Below are 24,993 nucleotides of genomic sequence, written 5' to 3'. Positions count from 1 at the left end.
GGATAGAAAAGGATTTAACATTTAACCTGATTATTTTTCTGTTTTAAAAATTAATTATTTGAAATCTGGTAGACTGTGCCATCATTATAAAGCTACATGCTGCTAACTTTAATTTCATCACTGAAAGCAATGTATTTTTACCTCTTTTTCTCAGACTTGTTGTCTTATAAGACTCTCCTGACACTTTGGTTCCTAAAATTTCCCTCATAATCATAGACATATTAAGTGCTGATGCCCACAAGGGAAAAGAAAATATATATAAATGAGACCTTTTTACTCCTCAAGCAGTAGTTTTTTTATGTAAGACAGATTATGTAGGTACTGAGAGCTTTTATATAAGCTTTCTGTGAAGAAAGGCTTGCCAAGATTTAGCAAATTTTGCCTCAGAACAGTCCTTCTGATTGTCATTGGGAATGGTCTTCCCTGCTTTCCTCCAACACAAGGATAGTAGGTGGCAGGACTTGAATCAATTTAGCTTGAATATTAAAACTAAGAAACCTTCTGAAACTTTTGTATTTCAACTTGCAGTCTTGAATTTTCATTGTTATTGGAGAGTTTTGTTTACTGTGGTTGGACCTTTATTTCCAAGTCACTTGTAAACAACAGTTTTTCCTAAATTCTTGATGGTAGACTTCCTGTTTTTCACTTTGAAGTCAAGGAACGGGTACATTTCTCTGTAGAAATCATCATACACAGCTAGTTCATCACTACACACACTTCCATCTCATCAGTTTTAAACTGAAATGTCAATAAGTGTTTCTGATTTTTCAAATACAGCAAGAATAGAAATTTTCAGTGAAGACTGAAAGTCAAATACAGAAATAATCAGAAGGATTTTTACAGCATTCATCACTAAAAATGAGGACGGTTCTTTAGAGATAGTGACTGAACTTGGAACTCTGCTTCTTTTTTTCTGTCTGTTTTTCAGATTTCCTTATTTCATTTTGTATTTCAGGTTTTGTTTGGGGATTTCTTTTCTATCCAACTTATTTTTAGCTCTGTTTTGGACTCTAATTATTAGGTAGAATTCCTTAACTTAAGAGAAGCTCCACAGAGCTGGTATGATATGCAAGTCTGGACAGAATAAGGGAATGCATCAAGATGATTTATTTTTCAAAAAGATTTTAAAAAAGTACTGCAATTACTTTTATGTAGTTATTTGAACTCAGTAAGAGACGACTAAAGAGTAAAGGAAATGATAAATACACTTGGGATTTTTGGAGAGAATTGGGGAACATCTAGGTTGTGTTTTTATAATGGATATATTTCTGGAAAGTCAGTATATTGTTGGCTCAGGTAATTGCAAGTTAAATCCATACACTGAAATTTTGATGAGAATATCTCACATGATCTCTTGCAGAGCTTTTGTCCTTTTATTCTGTTGAGAAGCCTTTTTCCTCTGTGCAACATCCTGCCAAGGGAATCAGTATTGGAGATTGATTTGTCAGAGGCTGTGTCCAAGCCTGTCAGGGCCGTTAGCTCTCTCTGTACCTTTGTTTGGATTCCTGTTCCTGGCATCAGACATCCAGTGTGCTTCAGGGTTGCTCTTTCTCCATGTCTGAATAAAAAAGGGATAATGACAAGTATTTTTATTTTCAGTGACAGCAGAAAAATGTCCTGTAGTTTCTTTTCTAAGTAATTCCTATTTGTATCTTTTAAAGAACTCTCTTATCCCTCCTTGGTGATTCTTTTAGACTCAGAGTTCACTCTACCTCAGGTATATGGAAAAAAAGAGAGAGAAAATTATTCAGAGAAGGTCCTTTTCATAATGAATATGAATAGAAAGACATTCTCTTCCCTAGAAACTATCATTCAAACTAGTTAAACACATTTTTTCCAGATTTTTTTTAATACTTCATGTTTCGATTAAATGATTAGACGAAAATGACTGAAGTTGACAGATTAGGCAGAAATAAAAGGCTTGAAACGAGTTCTTCAAATAGAGAAAAATTGTGCTGCAATTCCCTAGAAATATTCCACATATTCTTGATAGTATGAAAGGGCATATGTATCTGGCAGACATTACTTATGTATTTAAAAATGAATACATGTTCCTTTGAAATGCAGGGATGGGATTGTGTTTCTGTTTTTAACAGGGCTGTTAAGGGTTTTGATAAAAAATAACCAACAGGGCAGTTTCAAACCAGAATCTTCCTTCATCAGAATATTTTCAAGGATTCTAGTCACCAGTATGTAAGATCCACACTCCGAAAGATCTGAAGGGAATTTCTGGCTGTTCTGTGTTCTATACACATCAGAAGGTAGCTTTTGGAGAAGAGGAAGTGGACTCAGTTTATTTATCTGTGCAGTGAGGTTTGATGTTGATAGACAAGTGCTTGTACAGAGGCTGAGTAGTCAGTGCTTATGATTGGAGCATCGAGGGCGTTCGGAGGAGAAATCTTTCAGTCCTCATATTGTAAGACAATTGCTTGTTTTAAGAGAAGAGAAAATTAGACAGTGAGATGGATTTGTTTGTCCATTCTGGTAGGTGGGCCGTAAAGCCAAGGAGTACAAAGAGGAAGTAGCTTATGCTGTTGTACTGTGTCAGTGCTTCTGTGTGCCATCTGCACCCTGCATGGATCTGCCCACAGAGAAAACCACCAAGACAACCAACTAATGATGTGATCCTCCTACTGTAAAGCTAAATTCAGCACTTACTGAAAATATCTAGTGTGCAGGTTTAATAAATTGAATTGCAGAAGTTGCATCACATACTTACCCTCGTCACACTGACAAATTTCAGGCTATGGTAAGAGTGGATATAATGGGCAGATTATTTTTATTTAATGAATTACATTTTTGACTCTTCTGTCTAAACTCCTTCTTTGTTTTCTTGAAAGTAATTTTGATACTTAGATGCTTAGATAGATAGATAGATAATTAGATACTAAGATGGTTAAGGGTTTTAAACAAATCCAAAGTAAAAATTGCACATTTTTAAGACAGATATGGAAACAAGAATGTACGTTTTAATAATTAAAATGAAGAAATTATACTGATGCAAAAATAAGTATTAATATGCAGTTCCTGTATTAGCTAGGTGACATTTAGGTGCATGAAAAATCTTTGCAAGAAGGGAATGAGGAACTTTGACTTGAACTATTCATTAAACAAAATACTGGGTTCCAGAAGGTAATTAATAAAATGTTCCATCTGCTTCAGGACAATACTGCTTGCTAATGGAGGCTTACAACTTTTAATATATTTGGAACATGTCCATTTTTACTCCAGATGCTAAAATGCTAAAACTGTTAAAATCTGCCAACCATTATTGGAAAGGATGAGAGTACATTTTTTTGTTTGAACTTTTCCCACAGAAATCTGGCCTTAACAAAAAAAAGAAAAGAAAAAAAAAGAAGACTGTAGTGTAGTGGTGAGGGATTGCTTATACTCAGGTCAGTTAAGGCTCCTGCCAGAGATACAAACATCTTTTTTATGGTGCATAGTATTATGCACAACAACTGCATAATAGAAGAGGAATAAAATTTCCTCACCATTTTATTCTTCATTGAAGTGGCAGAGGTCAAGTGCTTTTTAAAACTGTAGCAAGAATCTCACTGCCTGTACCTAAAATTTCATGTAATGTAGTATAACACATATTTGAAAGGTTATGTTTAATTGTACTGCGTTATAGTCTGGCTGTATAAGCACCATTTTAGACACAACGCAGTAGGAAACACTTTCTTGTCTAGAAATTATCACAGCAGTCCTCTGAAGACCTGGAAGAATGCTCCTGTGATTTTGTGGAGATATTGCACAATATACTGGAGAATGGTTAGGTCATGTCCAGAGAGAACAGGTGTTTTTCATAGGAGAATATTTGCAGAATGAATTAAATTAATATGAGGTATTAATCTGAGTATTTTTTCTGGAGTCCAGATTTGCCTTTGTTACGAGCATTAGTCTTGACTGAAAAGTAAACATTACACAGCATTTACCACAAAGTGGCATATAGCAAATGTATCGAGTAGGAATTAGTCTCAAAATCTTTATGTAGAAGCTTTTTGTAGCTGGCTTTTTATCATATTGATTATATTCAAAGTACTTCAATACCTTCCTATTTTTTCATTTTTTAATATGATAAACATCAGTAGGGATTCATGATCATAAGCAGAATAGATTTGGTACAGAAGAGAACATAAGATCAGTGAATATAGCACTGGGTTGCAAAGGGAGGGGTTTTATTTTGCTTTAAATAATCATTTTAAATGGACAATGACAGAATTGAGATCCCAATACTTACATTGAAAAAATGCAAATAAGTCTGTAGAAAGATAAATTATTTAAGAACTATGTGAGATTTTACTACTATTGTGGTAAATGGAAACAGAAGGTGTTTGTTATCATGCACACCAAACCTTGGTTTATTCCCTGTTTCTGTCTTCTAAACAAGATGTTCTGAAATAAAGATCTCCAGCACAGACTGGATGATGTTACAAACCATCCCAAAGGTGAGGGTAACTCAGGTTTGTAATAATTGATCCTGGGAGCAGATTAGTGGGAAACAACACCAAATGACCGGTGTTCATAAACATACATACATAGATACATATACCTACCTACCTACATACATAGGTATACCTACCTACCTACCTACCTACCTACATATATATATACATATATATATATATATATATATATACATATATACATATGCATATACACACACACACATATATATATATATATATATATACACATATATACATATACATATACACACACACATATATATATATATATATAATTTTGGAAAATTTTGGTTGCAATGGAAAGGGGGTATGTACCCATTTTGGTTATTAGTATCAATAGCAATATAACAGTACAAAAGCATAAAAACACTGAAGAAAATTTGTAAGGAAATGAAAGAAAGAGAAGGAAAGGAGAATAGAAAGATATCTCCACACATGGATTCAACAAAACTTGATGTAATTTCAGTTTTGTTAGTCAAAATGATGGTCACAGTTTTGATCTGCCAGGGGTTGGAGAAGCCAATGAAACATAGAGTTCAATGTGTTAATATATGTTCAGGTTTGCAATGGGTGTGCCCAGACACTTCTCCTGGGGAGGGGAGTTTTAAGCTGTCTTTTGCAATACCATGGATCTGTTGCAACTGTGGATCATGTGCAGTCCTGAAGTGAAAGACTCCAGAAATTAGTTTGACAGCTATGGTCTCCCCATGCCAATCCCAGCCAGGGCTTATTTTCAGCACACCTGCGTTGGCTTTTCTTGTGGATACATTCCCTTCAGCCTTGTTTACTTCTTCTTAGACCTGAGATAATGGGTCAATAGTAGCACCTTTAATTTATCTCAAATTCCAATCAGGAGGCTTAATTTACTCTCTAAATTTCCAGGAATTCACAGAGGCATACTGGGGAGAGGGAGAGAGGGGAGTTCTGTGGCCTGAGATGAACAGATGCTTCTTTATACAGTTTGCCATAGCGGGCAAAGTCCTTCTATGATTACCTTAACAGTGTTTGAGCCATTAACCATGAGCCATATTACCTGTGGATCAACCAGAGATTTCCCAGTAGGATCTCTAAAGGTTGCAGCTTATTCTGCTGCTCATTCTTTCCTGCTTATTCTACTCCCGTAGCTGTTGCCATGCAGCAGATGTGGGTTTTTGTGAAATGTTGCTGTTTTGATTTAGTGGCATTTCATATCTGCTTATTTTTTTTTCTATCTTATTTCTCTTGTAATTCTTTTTATGTATGTTGGAAGACAGTAGAAAAGCAGGATCTTTGAAGTTCTTTATTGATCGAAACATTGCAAAAAGGTCTAGATTTATATTCTAATCATTTATGTGCACAGGTATTTGCCAAAAGAACCTGTAGGACGTATCCCTCACTCCTGTTGAATTTCAGTGGAATTTCAAAGTCTTAATCCCTTCAGGCTTTTCTTCCCAATTCTTTATACCTCAAACATCAGTTTTACCATAAAAATGCTTTATTGGTTAAGCCTCTCAGATGAAAATTACAAGGAGGCTCTTAGGACAATTTTTCCTTTAATTACCTGGTATTTCTATCCATATTTCGTATACTTCCCTGCTGCTCCTGATCCTCCATGATATTATGCATTTTGTCACTTTCCCTGGTCTGCAACTGAACTGATAGGTAACTTGTTATTTGTAAATGGGATTTTAAGTCACATGATTTGTAACAAATAAAACAACATATAAATCAGCAAATAGAAGAGGACAATTAAATGTGATGTATCATAGAGAAGTGAGCAAACCACTTGTTATGAGGCAGTGTCACTAGCAGTGATGAGGTACTGAACAAAATCAAGGATAATATCAAAGCAGTGCATGTTTTAGAGGTTCATAGTTTTGTATTAAACAGATATAGTTACTAAAATATTATTAGAAGAAATAGAAAGTGGGATTCAAGGAAATCAACCAGATCAATGTTCTGTGTATTGTTGTGTTAGTTTTATTTAAGATTATTTTAAAAATTTATAATTTTAAATTAAAAAATGACAAAATTTTATTACATTAATGTATGACCTTTTGGTATAGCTAAAAAATGAACTTCTGTTTTTTGTCAGATTAATTTTTAAGTATCCATAATTTCCAAAATTCCTCTTTACATTTGTTGCCATTCATAAAGAGAACTGCTTTCTCTCCTGCCCCTGTCATGCTCCTTCCCATAACAAAATTCTCATTCCTTTATTCTGCATACTGTCCTTGGCCTCTGGCCCTGACCTGGAAAAGGTCCTCACAGCTCTTTGGCTAGCAGACCAAAGGAGCTGAAGAGAGCTGTCACTTGTCTCTGTCTAGTCAGCACTCCTTTTGTATTGCTGTATGATTGATGGAAAAGAACCTTAAGCCTTGTTAATCAGCACACAAGGGAGCCAGCAGAAAATGATAGAGGCTGATAAGTTCATTGAAGTCACTTTTATATTGAAATCCCTTGAAAATTGGTTAAATTTTATCAGGCCTTGTCCATTCAAAGTAATTTACTTGAAAATGGTATATGCAGAGCAATTGCAGTAGTACAGACTGTTGCAGCATACTAATATTTTGAAATCATGAGACCACATTTTGTACCTGTCCAACAAAACAAAATTGCACCAAGGTAGCATTTGCCGATATGCGGAATAATTTACTTCCAACACATTTTTTAAGCTCTCCCATAACCAATTTATATCCTGTGCTGACAGAAGCAAAACACTAAATCCATTTACAGTTCCATAATGAAGATAGCTGATGAATTTACATTATCAATGTTTAATCAGTTGTTTGTTTGTTTGTTTGTTTGTTTGTTTGTTTTGTGGTTTAACCCCAGCCAGCAACCAGCTAAACAGCAACAAAACCCACCAGATGGGATACCCAGCCTGTTGACACAGGCATCTGGTCTAGGTCATCAGTCTGTTTTTGCTTGAATTCTTTTTTTCTAACTGTACTGCCTTCCCAAGAGTAGGCATCAGAGTAAGGTTCACCAGGCAGTGTGTGTCACCTGTTAATCATCAGCTGCTGTTTCCTACCTGGGTACTTTTGTTCATAAAATCCACACCACTACAGAGCCTCACATTCTTCTTTGGAAAAATCTTATATAATTTTGCTTGTATATACTGTCCCCCTTATGGGTTGCCTTGTTTCCTTACTTCCAGGCTCAGCCTTTTCCATATTCTTGAAATACTGGGTTACTCTACAGAAGATACTGAAAGAACTACTTCATCTTGTGGTTTTTTCCTTACTTTTCTTCCTTACTGTGTTTACTGAAATTACCCAGGTCATAGATACCTTGTATATCAGATGCAGATATAAATATTGAAAGAGTTCAATATAAAAACAACACCTAGCAATCATGAAGAAGAATGTCATACCCTTAATACACTTGCTTCCTGCTTATTATTCTCAGCACTATACAATTTTTTGTGATGATTGTTCTCCCTTGACAATTTTGCCAAGGGAATTTTGCAAACAAAGCTTTTCTATTTTTGTTCTCAGAAAGCAGATTAGTGTTTCATTGTGTCAAAAAAAGCATATATTTTTTCCATTACAGGAGTACACAATAGATGTGTTCTTCCGTCAGAGATGGAAGGATGAGAGATTAAAGTTTAAAGGCCCAATGAACATTCTTCGACTGAACAACCTAATGGCCAGCAAAATCTGGACCCCAGATACATTTTTTCACAATGGGAAGAAGTCAGTGGCTCATAACATGACAATGCCGAACAAGCTTCTACGAATCCAGGACGATGGGACACTCTTGTACACCATGAGGTATGTCTGCCCATCTCTTCTCTACTCAAGCTATTTCTTGATGGGATTTTTCCCATCAAGAAACTATTAAATCAGGTTTCAGAACTCTCATTTTTTTTATTTTTATCTAAACAGAAAGAAAGCTAGTAAAATGTATGTTTTGTTTCCAGTTCTGTTAAAAGTCTCTTGGCTGATAATGAGTTAGGTCAGTTTTCTGTGTGTGCCTCAGTTTTTATAATGTATTGAAGATACTGAACACTGGAATGAAGTTAAGTGAGACCTTCAGGTAGAGTTTACCAATTTTAGAATGATTAAAATAATGTAGGAGTTGAGCCTGTTACAGCAGCCATTGTACTGAATATGTGAGCCCCTAAGCATTTTTTTTATTAAGATCAGGGCAATAAAAAAACAGAGCAAAAATGAAGAGATAATAATAAGTTCTCAAATTCTTTCCAGCAAGAACTAAAGGGAAAATATGTCTTACTGTGCAATTACTGTTTCTTAATATCTAATTAAAATATTTAACTTAGAATTTTGATTTTTTCATTTTGTGCATCATTTGTAGCTAAGATAAATATTTAGCTGGTAAAATGTATTAAATTTACTTCGAAAATAGATTATAGAATACAAAAAATTATAAAAAATCATGTATACACAGATAATAGTAGCATTTTTGTAAGACCGATTTCTTTGGTAAGTCTTTTGGCAATAATGTTACCTATGTGAATTTTTTGGAAAATTTTACCCAGGTTTGCAGAAGCACCTGACTTAGTTATTTTCTTTTTCATGGAGAATACTTAATAAATTAAAGTGGTCATGAATGTCGAGTTAAAAATCCCTAGCCTAAGTAAAATAGAAAATGTGAGTTTCAAAGTTAACATGTACCGTGATGCTTTCTCCATGCAGCCCTGCCAGAATCCCTGAAACCCAGTTTTACTACACAGCTCTGAAAGCCTTACACTATTAAATGTTAATGGATAGGCTGCTAATGATATTTGATAATGTACTGGTTGGAGACATTCAGAAGTGTTTACTTGAACTAAATTCAGACCCCCTGTGTTGTATTTTTGCTTTGGCTCAAATCAATATTTGAGAATTATCCATCTAAGCTGACTGAAATTCTCTTCCTCCAGATGGTATAATAATCATATACTATAAATGATATGAAATACTGTTTGAAACTATTATGAAGTATAAGCTGGGTCAGGTTCATTATAATTGACTAAGCATTTTAGTTACTTGTGAGTATATTGGTTCTAAGGGTATGAGATTAATGTGTACACTGATCTACTGTCTTGCCTAGATTTTAAACAGATATTTTTATTGTGTCTGCATAAAATGATTGTGTGATTTACATCAGAGGCTCATGTAGTTCTTTTCTTTGCCATCAGCTATTTGCTGATTCTTATCTTTCAGTGCCCCTTGAATTCAGATAAACATTCCTGGGGAGTACAGGAGTAGAAACATGAAATATTTTTTGGTGGAAGGCTGGGAGAATATAGCAGGGAATACAATGACTGGGGATCACTGCAAATACAGGAGGATGTAACTGATGTTTGGGGCTGGATGAAGAGGAAGAAAATGCATACAGAAAATCTCTACCTGGAGAAGACTTAAAGGATAGGAAGGAGAGGAAGTAGAAATAGTTTTCTCTTTTTTTTTTTTTTAATTAAAAATAATGGGGAAGTCCATGAAAAGCCTTATTCAAATAATTTAAAATTACTTTTTATTGTACTAATCCCTATATATGATTCAGGGATTTTTCACAAAATGGGCAAAAGTGGATGCTTTGTTAACATACTGTCACACTTTACATAAAGAATAACTACTAGTAACATGGAGAATGAGCAACAGTGATCTTTTGAAAGAACACAAATATTTTTCTCTGTGTCTTCCATTCAAACTGTAAAAAAATTGAATTGAAAAGGCTGGAGTAGGGTTCTTCGGCAAGTTAATTGTATTTGATATGCTTTTTAATGAGCCTTTAAGAGCTGTAGTAGCACACATGTACCTCAGAATATTAGGAGAAGAAAATTCTTTTTCTTAACCACTTGGCAGTAATTAATTTGCATTTTTCTTTGAATGACCTTTGTTCATGATTTTGAGGTCAGCTTTTGCAGGTTCTTGATATAGGTAAATGCCTTTCAAAAAATCACATAGAATGGAAGAGGTAAAAGCTGATGGAAATCCTTGTTAGCCTAATATAAAATTTCAATTCAGTCTACTAATTCGGCATGAACTCTGTTATTTTTGTGGAACTGATTTTCTTGTCCTGCTAAATGACTTAAATGCATAGAGGTATTTTGCCTTTTAGGCTTACAGTCCAAGCTGAATGTCCAATGCACTTGGAGGACTTCCCTATGGATGCTCATTCATGCCCACTGAAATTTGGCAGCTGTAAGTATATAATGTGAAGTATAGCCTTTGATTAGTGAATATCTAACATTTCTCTGCATAATTTTGTTTCAGTTAATTGCTACATGAGAAATGTAAAGCACAAGATGGGACTTTAAAAAAAAAAATTTTAACCTGACACATCAATATCTTTTTTCTCTATTCAAGTGTTGTGTCTTCTAGTGTATTTTAAAGATTTAATTACTCCAGTTGACAATAAAACTCTGCACATGAAAAGTACTGCACTGGTCTACTTTCATTGCAGTGTGAAAATTATACTGACCAACACAGAACTGGATGCTCATAACCAGTGTAACATTAACAAAGAGCAGATCAAAGACTTCAATGAGTGGGTTTTTTTAATTTATCACAATTTACTTTCTCCTTATTGTTAATGATATTTTTAATGTTCTTATTCAACAAAGGCAATAACAAATGGCTTTATGTGATAAAAAATTTCCTTCTTTAGTGCATCTGCATGTTACAGACAGGTGGATTATTTCCTGAATTTTTTACACTAAAAGCTTTGGTTTTTCCCCTTTGGCTGCAGCCTGCATTCTCTGCTGGGTCCAGGAAAGGAAATTGGGTTTTTTTGAGGAAACAAGTTAAAACCTATAAATTCTGGCTGACTTCACAATAATTGTAGCAACCACAGAATACAAAACAGGTGATATGCTGCCACTAAGGACATCATTAAACACATGATGCTTGTCATAGCACTGTGCTGCTGTGCACACTCTCGTCCATCATGCTACAATATATCTGCTCCTTGGAGTTTGTCGCAAATTAAACAAAGCCCAAGCTTCTGATGATGTTTCCATATTTGAAGGAAATCTTAACTATGGAGATAAAAGATCATTAGAATGAATACTATTTGCATCATGGAGCCTTCTCCTGCCCCTTCAATATTATATTTGATATACATAATGCAGCCTAAATAACTAACACCAGAGATGTTAGCCAAAATCGGCTGACTAATAATATTTACATATATGTGCCCAGCAAGGCATGTTTGATTTATAAGGTGTTGCAGGAAACAAAAACCTCATATGTAGACTCAAAACAACTTTAAAACTCCCATAATAATGAAACTTATACTCAGGCCCAAAGGCTACTTCCTTCAGGATCAGTTTTAGGTTGGAAGCCTTTATGACTAGGTGCATTAGACTTTGTGTGAACCACTTCCTTTTTTGTCATTTTTTTGGTCTTGATTGTTTTTCTTACCAGCTTGCTCTTTTTCCCTCTGCCTATGATTTTCTAATAATCAGATAAATTCTAAATGTGAACAATGTGATTTTAAAAAAATGTCTTTCATTTCCCTCAAAGTCACCTATGCTCCAGCCTGTTGGCACATTCAGGGGACTCTTATTTCTGTTCATTTTGAATGGCTTCACACACCTTTTATTTCTTTACCTAGGACTCAATTCTAGACAACTGTGCATTTTTCAGCTTTTATTCTGGGATAGAATCTGAATGATGAATAGTGGTGAAAATAAGCAGGAATCCTGAGGATTTTGGTTTAACTAAGGCAAGTTTGCCAGTGGTATATATTTGTAACAGCTCTTCATATGCTGTAATTTTATATTGCTAGGAGGATCATCAGCATGTATAAATGTCTCTTTTTATACACAAGAGAAAAGCCAAACTGAATGTATGGGGGAAGCTGTAGCTTAATAGATTGCTTTTCTTTATTCTTTTCAAAAAATCTAGCTGATAGTGAAGAGAATGGAGACAAATCAACAATTTGCCATACTGCTGGTTTGCATTAAAGCAGAGATATTTTTGTGTAAAGCTGGAAGGATACATGGGAAGTGTTAAAAATCTCTACTTGCTACCCACCTGCTAGTTTCGTTAGTCATGCAATTTATGGCTAGTTGCATGAAGAAGCTACTTTCTGAGCCTCTAGAGATTTCTCAAGTGAAAATGATTACAAACCAACAGTAATGATGCTTAACTTTTTAATTACATTGCAATTATGGTGTAAGATTTAACATGTACTTGTCTCAGTCAATCAAAATGAACACATAATTTCTTCCATCAGTGGTTTACCCTTTTCTTTTATTATTCCATTTGTTAATAGCATCTTAGATTGGAAAAACTTTCAGGACATACTTTTTGGATTTTGTTTGGTTTTTTTTCTTACTGGAGAGGCATTAGTGCTGTTTAAGATACCGTGTTGATTGGCTCTTTGAGAGACCTGGCTAAATGTGTGTTTGATCATGAATGTACTGAGAGAGCAGCCTGTTTAATGTTGGTGTGTCCCCCAAAATAATGGCAACTAGTGAGATTTAAGGGGGTAGGCAGGACAAGGTACCAGGGTGTTGTCACTGCTGGCTTCCCATATTTAAGTCTGGATTTCAACCAATACTAAAACTCTTGTGATACATCACTGAAGCTGAGAGTGGAGACAATGGAAGTTCAGAACAATACATGAATGAATTTTTAAAAATTTTGTGTGTCCTAAATCTTGCAAATTGGTCTTCTTTTTATCTGCCTTATCAAAAATTATGGGATACATATAATATCTAATTTCTGACAAATCTTTTAACGGTGTAGAAGAGATGTTGTTTGTAGTTTAATAGAAATAAATTGTGGTTAATAAGATCACATATTAGTGCCCTGTTCCTATACTGAAATAGGCATTTATTTTATAGTGAAACTATTTTAAATGGCCAAAGATATTATTTATCACATAATTTAAAATTCTTTGGGACGAGTTTTATTTGAAAAATAAGAAGCTCTTGTAATTCTGTGAGTTTTGATGGATGGTGTTTAATTTAAATTGTTGATGAAATATTTTACCTTGTTTCGCACAGATGCATACACAACTTCAGAAGTGACATACATTTGGACTTATAATGCTTCAGATTCAGTACAAGTGGCACCAGATGGCTCAAGACTGAACCAGTATGATCTTTTAGGCCAAACAATTGGAAAAGAGACAGTTAAGTCAAGCACAGGTTAGTAAAAGATTTTTTTTTTTAGAATATTTTGGAGAAAAAGGCAGTTACTGGCTGTGAAAACTATATTCCAGGTGGTGTTAAAGTCTTCTGAAAAAGAATGTTGCAAAATGTGATCTATTAGGCATGTAGGGTACAAGTAACACAAAACAGCACTTCACTGATTCTTTCAAATTATAATTAACTGGTAATAGCAGAGGTGAACTTGCCCTCAGTAACTGTTTTTTTTAAATGCTATCTGGAGTTTCATGTTTAATTCTAACATTTGTAACCCAGGGTTGGGATATTTGTTAAATTTCATATTGTAAATGACATAGATTTTGTCTATTAAATGGTAAAACAGACAGGTTTCAACCATGTTTCTCTTCCATCATGTTTCTCTTCCATCATGTTTTTGACATTAAACACTGGACTATTCTGCTTGGCTCTAGACTGTTTTCCTGTATGTGCTGGGCTTTGATGGACCCCCATGACTGCTTTCTAACCGTGATTAAGTTCTCAGAGAGGTGTTGTGTGAATGCAGAGAGTTGCTTATAAACAGAAGCCTTCAAGGCTGAAGTACGTTTAAGAGTTCCCGGAAGTTCCTTAAGACTCATCTTTCATGGAACACAGTGGGAATAAGAAATAGCTGTACTCAGAATCTTTCTTATACTCTATAGGATGCTTTCTATTACAAAATACCTTTGGTACAATATAACCCTAGAACATTTGTTTCACATAAACATAGCAAACTTTCTCTTATCAAAAAAATGGACTTTCTTAAGATGATAACCTTTTGTTTCATTGTATTTTTTTTTGTTTGTGGCACCTAGGTGAATATACAGTAATGACGGCTCATTTTCACTTGAAGAGAAAAATTGGTTATTTTGTCATTCAGACTTACCTCCCCTGTATCATGACTGTCATTCTGTCTCAAGTGTCATTCTGGCTGAACAGAGAATCTGTACCTGCCAGGACAGTCTTTGGTGAGTATACTGAATAGCATTAGCTCTGTTTGCGATAGCTGAAGATGCCAGAAAGTGCTTCTGAAGCAAAGGGCTTTTTCATTCAAGTTAAAGTGTTTGTACAATGAGCTATGATTTCTAGTCCAAACAGCTTTCAACTTATACATCTCCTGAGAATCCCAAAGGTTTTGGAAATTAGTACATGCAAGCTAACTGTCCTCATATCCTTGACTCTTTTAAAAGGAAAAAAAAATCACAGAATAGAAAAATATGATAATGTTTCTATTTAAAAAGTAAATTTAGTAAACTTAGATGATTTTCTGAAATATCTTATATATAATAATTACCTTGGTATTCTCCAAGTGTTGTGGTACTTGGTAGATGAGCAGATTTTTAAATTTATTTGTAAATTAGGAAAATTAAATTTAATTTTGTTTAATTATTTGTGTTAAAATTTCAAGCTGAAGTTCTTTTAAAGAAATCCTATTCTGGGATTTTGGGCAACACTTTTTTACTAATTCATATTGGAGATTACTCTGAGGCAGCAGACAGGTTTAGCAGAGCAATAAAATTGTATTTTTCAAAGTAACAATTGTCTTTCTATTTGCAAAGCAAAGTTAATTTAGGGTTTTTTTGTTGTTGTTTTTTAAAGAAAAAGAGATTAGCACAATAAAATTATTGTCTGTGTGGAATCAGCCAGCAAAAATGCTGCATAAAATTGTATGCTTAGTCATCAGTAAGCACCACGTACTCTTCAAAAAATAGGCCAAACTCAAATGCATATTAAGTATGATGCAGAACAAAGCATTTACTGTCTCTCATGGCAGAGAACAGGCCACACAAAGCACTGTGAAAATTGCAGGTTTGAGTATGAGCCTTATAGAAGTTAGATGAAATGGGTCAATGGTTTCAGTGGGACCAGAATTCTGTCATGGTTTTCCAGGCAGCTATCAGGCAGATTCTTTGTCTTTCTTTAAAATCTTCTGTGAATTTATCCATTTTTGATTATGAAAATGTACACTCCTGTTTTTCAGCCTTGCAAGTACACTGTCAAATCCTTCTATATCTCTGTCTTTGCCCTTTTCTGTATCCATTCCAATACATACAGGACCATGTGACTGGATTCTCCAAAAAAAGTCTCACATCTGTTCTTCCTAAAATGCACTTTCTGGTGCTGTGTTACTGTTAAGAAGGCACTCCACCCATAACAAGGCCCTAGGATAATTTTCCTGAAATGCGTCCCTTCCTGCACACCTCTTTCTTGCTCTTGATTTATTTTCTGTTTATTTTATATATTTTTTATAAATAAGTATCTGCATGGCAGCCTGCTGCTTTGCTCTCCTGGGGTTTGGTGTAACATGGATAATGAAGTGTCCTGCTTCAGGATGTCTTGAGGGAAGTGCATAGGAGGACCACAAGAACAGAATCACACCACTCAGTCACACCAAATCTGAAATCTGTTTAGAATGGGTTTCTTGCAGACATAGCAGTTTTGTGCTAATATTTTATTCCTGCACACAGACATGCACCCTGCATGCCACTAAGGGCTCTGTCCCGTCTAGGAACCCTTAATCCAGGTTTTGCCTGTTGGAGAAACCTTAGCCCTAGCATGCAGTGTTTGCTCCTCAGGCTTAGCCTTTTTCATTGGGTTGGGTTGGATTTTCCCTGAGGAGATGTTTCATAACATTCTTTTACACTCTAGATGAGATTGTCAGCATTAGCTGCCAATAGACTCTCTAAGTACACAGCCTCAAGTGGATCTCCCAGGCTTTCTCCATAGCTACTGGCAGCAGTTGTAGCAGGGATTTCTGATAACCTCTGGTCTCTTGCCTGAATGTGTTACAAAAATGTGCAGTTAGTCATAGTTTCATAACAAAGTTTGTCTATAGCTCTTTAGTGGTTTTTGAGTGTGCTGAAATATTCTCGTCAGCTGGAGCTGGGCTGGTACACTCAAGGTTTCATCTGGGTGATGCTTGGAAGTAGACCCATCCAGTGACAAAAGAAGCCCTCTTGAGAGCTAAGAACCAACTACTGGAATACTATTCCTTTCAAAGAAACATAACTTCTAGTTATTCAAAGCACCACTTAGCATGTATTATTTCATGGGTGAAAGAAGTTACTTTTCTTTTCCCTTTCTATTCTTTTGCGATGTGGTTTCAACTTTAGGCTAACATTAGGGGTTGGTATAATGAATCTTATTTTATAGTTGAGCTCTTTAATCCCCTTTCTTTATGGCATCTATTTAATTTTACTATATTGCTTCAATTTTGCTTTAAATTTCTGGAAAAAGAAAATTTTGTCACTGATTAAATAAGTCTTGAATGTGCTTTCTCTAGCAGATAAATCTGATTACATTGTTAATGAAAGAGAATAAGACTGGTTCATAATGCCTTAATTTAATGCAAGATTACAATCTGTTTCATCTTAGTAATGTGTTTATTGTTATGCATTTAGAGTCAACAATATTAGCAAAACTAATCTTGTGCAGCTTATTGGATTCTTGCTTCATTTTTAATGGGTCATAACATTAGAAGCATCATGTGTTTGAATAGCAGCATTAGATGCAGGTGACAGAAAATCAGAAATTAGTTTTCTTAGTGCTACAGTTATCTATGTTTTAACTCACATGGAGTATCAATGAGAATGATAAAATAAATGTAGTTAGGTCTATACTCTTTGTTAACTGCGTTCCTGTGTCTGCTTTTACTTGTTTTTGATGTGGGTCCTTTCCCTGTGGTGCAGTCCTTCAGGAACAGAGTGCTCCAGCATGGGTCCCCTGTGGAGCCACAGGTCCTGCTGGAAGCCTGCTCCAGCACAGGTTTTTCAGTGTCACAGCCTCCTCCAAGCATTCACCTGTTCTCTTGTGGGGTCCTCCATGGGCTGGAGGTCGATCTCTGCTCCACCGTGGACCTCTGAGGGCTGCAGGGGCACAGCTGCTTCCCCATGGCTTTTACCACGGGCTGCAGGGGGATCTCTGTGCCTGGAGAACCTCCTCCCTCTCCCTCTCCACCGACCTGGGTGTCTGCAGAGGTGTTTCTGACAAATATTCTCACTTGTCTTCTCTACCTGCAGTTGCTTCTGCTCAATATAATTTTTTCTCCATTTTAAATCTGTCATCCCAGAGGCATTGCCAGTGTTGCCCTTGGGGCTTTGCCATGGCCAGCAGTGGTGGGTCCCTCTTGGAGCTGGCTAACTTTGGATCTCTCAGGCATGGGGGAAGCTCCTGGAACTTCTCACCAGGAGAAACCACTGCTGCAGCCCTCCACTACCAAAACCTTGCCATGCAAACCCAAAGCAACTTTTTAATTGTGGCACTAGGAACCCAAGAAATGTTCCAGTTTGTTCTCTGGTTATTTTTACATGGGAATTGAGTAATAGAAACCTGCCCTTTTGAACAATTCTATAAATACAAAGTATATTTTTCCATTTCATTGAAAAAAAAAATCAATTGTCTTTATTCTTCTCTCCTTCCACACGCTGCAGATTATCTTTTGTGCCTTTAGAGATATCCCACCACTCACACGTTTCTGTTTATTATTTCTTAATTGGGAATTTCTAAGTAGATGTAAAGAAAATATGTAAAAGTAAAAAACGTAAAGATAAATGTAGATATAATAATATAGTGATAGGCAGTGGGTAGTGGAAAACTAGCCCTGAGTAAGAGACTCAGCTGCTTGCAAACAAAATAATATCTCTCCTCAACTTAGTTGTGTGTGAAGACATGAGTTCATATTCCAGGGGTGGCATAATTGCATGCAACTTTTCCTGGAGCTGGGGTAAATAGCACTCGCTATTTGGCTTTGGGAATAAGCTTGTGCGTTGCTCAATGGGAAATTGTGTTCCATTGCTTAGTATTGATACAGTGAACCAGCAAGGTACCGACTTCACCATATGGATACGTAGCTTACTTGACTGATTGAATTCAACTTTTCTGGAAATAGATTTTGTTATGGTTCTTGACTTCCAAGTTATTTAAAAATACTGGTTTGTGTTGGTCTTTTAGTGAAAAGGGTAGACAGTGCTTGAGCTATTTTCTATAATCTTTCTCTCAATAGCTGTTCAGATTTACCTGCTGGTGTTTGAACAAAATTGTGGTACACTCCTTTTGTATTGCATTCTCTGCTAACATATATACATTGACTATATAAAAGCAAACAACATAGCCTGTAGCAAAATGTTATGGTGCAGTGCTTTAATATCATGCAACATACAGAATTTTTAAACTTTTGTTTACACTTTTATCTATTTGGTTTTGGAGTGATAAAATGAAGTGGTAATCTGTATCTCCGAAATGGTCAACAATCTTTTCTTTCTGCTGTTATTTGTATTTATGAATCTCTTTGGGTTTTGGACCAGGTTGGGATATCTAGTTACCAAAACACATTTGCAATTCTGTTAAAAAATATAACAGTAAAATTAATTTCCCAAATAAAAAAAAAGTGATTTATCAATCCTTTTGTGATATATTCTTCAACCATTATTTGTAACTAACAAATGTGGGCATAAAGGAGTCATCTTGACAGATTTTAACTTTAATATTTATGTGTTAACTCCTCCAATTTCCACTCTCTGTTTCTAGTTTGACATTTCTAGTTTTTCAGGTTACCTCTTTCACTGTTATAAGCATAACAGAACTGGTATTTTCTAGAGATGAGCTTAATGCTGGTGAAATATGTTGAATTTGCAGCTCTGGAGATGGATTTTCTCTCTCCAGTAAGAAAATACCATTTCAAAAGCAGCACGATTAAAAAAAAATCTCAGGCATTCATATAGCTCCAGTCTTGGCTATAATGGATAAATCTGCAGTGATATAAGATATTTAGATTTGTACGCCACTGATGACAACAAACCTTGTAAAGATGTTTACTGTTAAGTAAAAAATGCTTAGTCTTTGGAGAAAGAAGATGGTTGCATGGTTTATTTTTTGGATCTTTTTCAAAGATAAACTGGTGACTGCTTACAACCCCTTACAAAATAATATGTGACTGTTTTGTCTGGCATCAATTATCAGTTCAGTTGCCACATCTGCTGGGTACTGGGTTATAGAAGACAGTTCTTACCCTGTATGCAAATGTTTTTTTCTACATCATTGTGAGATATCATGAAGTCTTTACACAGCCTTTTAAAAGTTTTTTGACCACTTCATTGTAGGGGCTACAATCTACTCACTGATTTTTACACCAATTTTAGTTCACTAGTGTTATGAAATAAATAAGCAATGAGGAACAGTTTTATTCTTATCAGTGTATGGGTTTTGTGGGGTTTTAAATTAAATCTTTGTGAAATAAATGAGTTTTATTTTTACAAGTTGATCATGTTCTTCCACATTAATAACTTTTCAGTCCTCTCAGGTTTAGCAGTGGCAAAGGGGCAGGTTATTTCCATTCAGCCCTTTTTCATAAAAAAACTTGATAAAACTGATTTTTCAAATTAACTATAATGTGTAAAATCATCTGTCTTTTCTCTGAAGAGTAATAGCAATCTTAAAGGATTAGAGAATCCTAAACTGACAGATAATACAGATTAAATTTTCTGTCCAATTTTTTTCCCATTCAATTCAGGGTAGATGACTATGGTTGCTTGAACATCGCTCAGTTTATAGAGTGAAGGAATAAATGAAAGTATGTTGGCAATGGTCTGACAGTGTGCTGCTTGATTAGCATTTGGGTCACAAAGTGGTGGAACTTGCTGAACTTTTTAGAGAAATTGTCAAACGGTAGCATGTGGTAACAAGATATAAATTCACAATGTTTTAACTGGGACTAGGAAAGGTCAGCAGTAAATCTTAAATCAGATTTCTGAAGAAGTCAGTGTGGTTTACAGAAGATTAATTTACTCTATAAAGTGGGATTTAAGTTGAGCAGTACCTTAGCAACTGTATATATTTACATGTGGATAAGGTCACCTTATATTCACTTTACTGATTCATTCACTTTACTGAAACATTTACTTTACTGATACCTATGTATAATTATAATGATTTATCTGCAGCTCAGGACCAGTGTTAAAATTTACATGTGATAATTTTAAACGTAAAATAGGCTGTCTTTTCCCTGAGGTGCTGAAAATAATTAAGCCATATGTTCTGTAAGCGTTAGGAGAAACTAAGTTCTTTACAAAATTATTTTGTCTACAGATTTTCATACTGTACCGTATGATAGCTGCTTCCTTTTCTTTGCATAGGCTAATAGATGCCAACAGTGTCATGGCTGATTCCAGGCCAAATCCACTTCTCCATAAGTTGATATATGGAGGCTGAAAAACAGCAATTAGAGATTTATGTTTGTTGAGGTGTCTCAATACTGTATGACTCAGCAGGATGCTTCTGAGCATTGTTTTCCCTGCTGCACAGACCTTTGAAAGCCCTGAGGCTGAGTCCCCTTAGCTTTGCTCTGTCACCCTTTGTGGCACCTTGAGAGATGGGGAATCTTTACTGGAGGAATGAAAATTGTGAAGTCTGAGGAGGTTTCAGTAGATGCAATTGCTGCCTCTCTTCTCTTAAACACAGTGGTTAAAATTGTTTCATCTCTTGTAGCAGAAGGAAAAATCAGAGCTATGTTGATCCTCCAGAACCCAGGTGACAGATTGCTGACAGCAGAAGATCTGGCTTAGGGAGAGTGACTTTACTTTCTCTCGGGAAGCCTCCTACACCAATTTTATGAGTGTGTATTTGTTGCAGCTGTGATGTGCTGTTACTAATATTTCTTCCATGGCATTGCCTTTGCCTTTCATAGTGAAGTGTAGGTTTGCTGATCTGTGCTGAGTATATCACTTTGTGTTGCCTTTAATTCTGCAGACGTACTTAATGGTGTGCCACAAAGGGAATAGTTTAGTTTGTCTAAGTGTGATTCAGCCTGAGGTGGGAGAACTGACTTATTTAAGGAATGGAGACTGTATTTATGGCTGTGGATTTCTGCTTGCTAAATCTGATTCAGACTAAAGTTCTTCTCTTCCTTTCCTCCCATGTATCTTCTTCCTGATTCTTTTGGGAGGGATTTTTTTTTTTTTTTTTTTTTTTTTTTTACTAGGTCGTCATTATGTAAAAAGTACTGCAGAGTTCTTTTAGTAGCTGCCACATTGAATGCATGGCCTTCCTGTATAACCAACTCTTGTTTGTTTTCTGACACATAATACAGTTACAATATTCTGTCATTTCAAATCAATGCTGTTCTGGAATACAATCCATGTTACCTGAATGAGAACTTTCCCTGTTTATGTCTTTGAGTATGCCACTGAAGGGTTAGTAAGATGGCATCTGTAAAAAAAAAAATAATTATCATAACAAAAGTCTATTTGTGTAGTAATTTCAGTAAATATGGGTGCCAAACTTGCTGCCATTGCAGAGAAGCCAGCTTCCAAACATTAATCTATTAATCATTATTACTCTAATGTTGTTAAATACTATGAATCTGTAAAGAAACAATTTTTTTCCTTACAATAACCTATCCTGCCCTGATAGGTTAAAAAAAAATATTTTCCATAAGTAAAATCATCAGCTCATAAAAAAGCGAAGTTTAGACAAGAAATTGAATTTACTTCAAAGGAAAATCCAGATACAACATTTAATACAATTCTAGCAATGTTTGTCACCAACTCAGAAAATAAAATTTCATTGTGTTTCAAAAGCATATAATAGTATTTTTGTTTTATTTTTTCTAACATTCAAAATCGAAGTGAAATTGTTGATGTTCTGGTTTTGTGTCCCTTGCAGGAGTAACAACTGTCTTGACAATGACAACACTAAGCATCAGTGCTCGGAATTCACTCCCCAAAGTAGCATATGCAACAGCTATGGATTGGTTTATTGCTGTTTGTTATGCATTTGTATTCTCTGCATTAATTGAATTTGCAACTGTGAATTATTTCACAAAACGAGGATGGGCCTGGGATGGAAAAAGTGTAGTGAATGATAAGGTAAGTCTTAAGGAAATAGTCCTATTTCCAGTCAATTACCTAAGCCTGCTCTAATATGTTGTTATGATATTTTGCTATATATATATATTAAAAAGCTTTAAATCAAAAGAATGTAGATTTATTTTCCATCCTGAACAGGAATATATCTGCCCTTATGTAGCTAATCTCATTTGATCTCACTAATCCATATTTAGTAATCAATAACATTACTCGTTACTTTTTTTTTTCTTTTTGGGAACTGTCTTGTTTTTTGACTCCTCAGATACAACTGTTTATCTGGTTATTCATAAAATTTAATCCAGATTATATTGGTTGATCACTTTCTATATTTTTAAATTTAATTGAATTGGAAATAAAAAAAATTACAGAAATATATAATGCATATTAATTTTCATAGTATGTAAGGTTTAGAAAAACAAATTAATATCCATATATGTAAGTACTATGAATGAAAAAATCTAGAATATCTGAACATTTCCAGTATTCTGAAACTTATTCCTAATGATAGCTAGACATTAATTTTAAAACCACGTTAGATAGCAGATGTACAGAATTCTTCACCTCTGATGCATTGATGCTGTGAGTACACAGAAACACAGATATGCCTTAATTTTCTGGTCTTTATAAGTGGTGTAGTCATGGTGGAATAAAGAAGTTTTAACCTGATAGAATTTCTCATTTCACAAACAGAATGAGCTAGTGACACACCTAAATTTGCATATTTGCAGTTTAGGATTGTAATAACACGGAACAATTATTAAAATTCACTCACTTTGACTGACTTAATCTATTTTATCCTTTTTTTCCTATCTCAGTCCTTGATTTTACCAGTGAAAACAGATTTCTTCTGAAAAATTCACAGATTTCTGTGATCCTTCTTAAAAATAGGATAGAATTTTATTTCCTAAATGATTATAGTAAATGTGAAGCAGGTTTTATTAACTGATTTGTCATAATTTTGAATGCATAAAGAAGCAAAATGTTCAGTCAATAGCAAAGGAGAATTAGAAGAAATGTTCATTCTTCAGAATTCCCTGTGACTTCTGGAAGGGCATGAGCTATCCATAACTTCAGGATCTGTTACGTCCTGCTAGAGGTAAATTGGGGCAAGTTTATCAGCTTGTCCCGAGTGAAGTTTTTCAGACTGGCACATTGCCCTGTGTGCCAGTTATTGCAATTATTACAATAATGGCAATTATAATTTTAATAATGTAGTGAGCCCTTATAAACTCTCTGATCATCCTTTGGTTATTCCTATACAGTACAACAGTGTTGTCTCATGATCTTCAGAGTGGCAACTGCTCAACAGCTTGGCAGTATTCCTTCCCTAGGAGTGACAATTGCATCCATTATGTTCTAAGATTTATATACCATCCATGTGTCCAGTTCTTTCTTCAAACTGAATTAACAAAAAGATAACCTTTTAACATAGTTTCTCATACAAAAATATGGTTCAGCTTTATTATACAGGTCTCACTAATGGTGTTACAGATACCTTTTAAAAACACACTAATTGTGTCTGAAAGGAAGGACTTATAGATGAATTAAAGTGTTCGTCTCATAATTTGATTTGGTAATTTGCTCCTTTTTTTTTAGCTGAAGGCATCTGTACACCTAAAGCCCGGCTTACTCTTCACTAATTAAAATGAAATATGTTTCCTCAGTGACAGTTGTCTGTGTTCACATTATATGGAAATTCTTGTCTAAGTTCTGTTGACATGGAATTTGCCTCACAGGAAAGAAAATGCAGGAAAAAGCTACATATTTGATAAACTATTTTTCACACTCCAGTCAATAAGGAACAATGCTGTATTCCCAAATGATTCCCAGATTCTCTTTTTATGTGACACCATCTCCTAAGATGAGGTATTTTAGGCACAACATCTAACCATGAAGATCTTAGCAAGATTTTTATATGGCTCAGATAAATATCAAATTGGATGTAATTTAAAACCAAAATTGCAAATGGAATAGATGCCTCCCAGTGGAAGTAAAATATTGAAATGTACCTATATGAAAAATGTCACAAAAATTCCCTTACTTGTCACTTCCATCAGATTAAAAATCAAAACCAACCAATACAAGAACTGATGATTTCTTATATGAGCCATAAGTTAACTATTTTTCATCTGCTTAATTCTGTATTTTGTGGAAGAGACAAACTAAATATAATGTATATTTGCTTGTCTCTAAATTACATACATATATTTTCAATTACATTGTATTATTGTATTGTTTTACATATAAATGATATATATTTATATGTATGTAAATAATATATATTGCTTCCTTAGAAACTGCCTTCCCTTCTTTCTTGTAGGTTATTAGAAATTCCTTAGTCTGAGATTGCTGCAATGCATTGGATGAATTTACAGCATTGCAATCTTATTACAGAACTAGTGTGTGAACCTATGCATTAGTCTGAAACCCCAAGCCTGGATTCATTCTCTTTACATACCTGTGCCTATGTGTACACATGAATTTTCCAGTGAACTGCCCCTGGTTGAACTTTAGCCCTTTGAAAGATATACAATCGCATAATAACACAGAACTGGTGAAGTTGGAATTGACCTCT

At 34.9% G+C, this 24,993-nt stretch overlaps 1 protein-coding gene across 2 annotated transcripts in view; it reads left to right on the top strand.

Moving 5' to 3' along the window:
• The window catches only part of GABRA2 (gamma-aminobutyric acid type A receptor subunit alpha2), a 63,450-nt gene that overhangs the window by 29,965 nt on the left and 8,492 nt on the right, over window positions 1–24,993 (top strand). For both annotated transcript variants that reach the window (XM_072928140.1, XM_030270998.4), the window contains exons 5-9: window positions 8,007–8,227; window positions 10,521–10,603; window positions 13,417–13,560; window positions 14,373–14,525; window positions 22,216–22,418. In XM_072928140.1, coding sequence (XP_072784241.1) covers window positions 8,007–8,227; window positions 10,521–10,603; window positions 13,417–13,560; window positions 14,373–14,525; window positions 22,216–22,418 — 804 coding nt within the window. The remainder of the gene's footprint in view (window positions 1–8,006; window positions 8,228–10,520; window positions 10,604–13,416; window positions 13,561–14,372; window positions 14,526–22,215; window positions 22,419–24,993) is intronic.

The sequence above is a fragment of the Taeniopygia guttata genome, chromosome 4 (genome assembly GCF_048771995.1).
Source record: "Taeniopygia guttata chromosome 4, bTaeGut7.mat, whole genome shotgun sequence".
Classification (NCBI taxonomy): domain Eukaryota; kingdom Metazoa; phylum Chordata; class Aves; order Passeriformes; family Estrildidae; genus Taeniopygia; species Taeniopygia guttata.
Note: the sequence above shows the minus strand (reverse complement) of the source record. Positions and strands in the feature narration are given on the sequence as shown.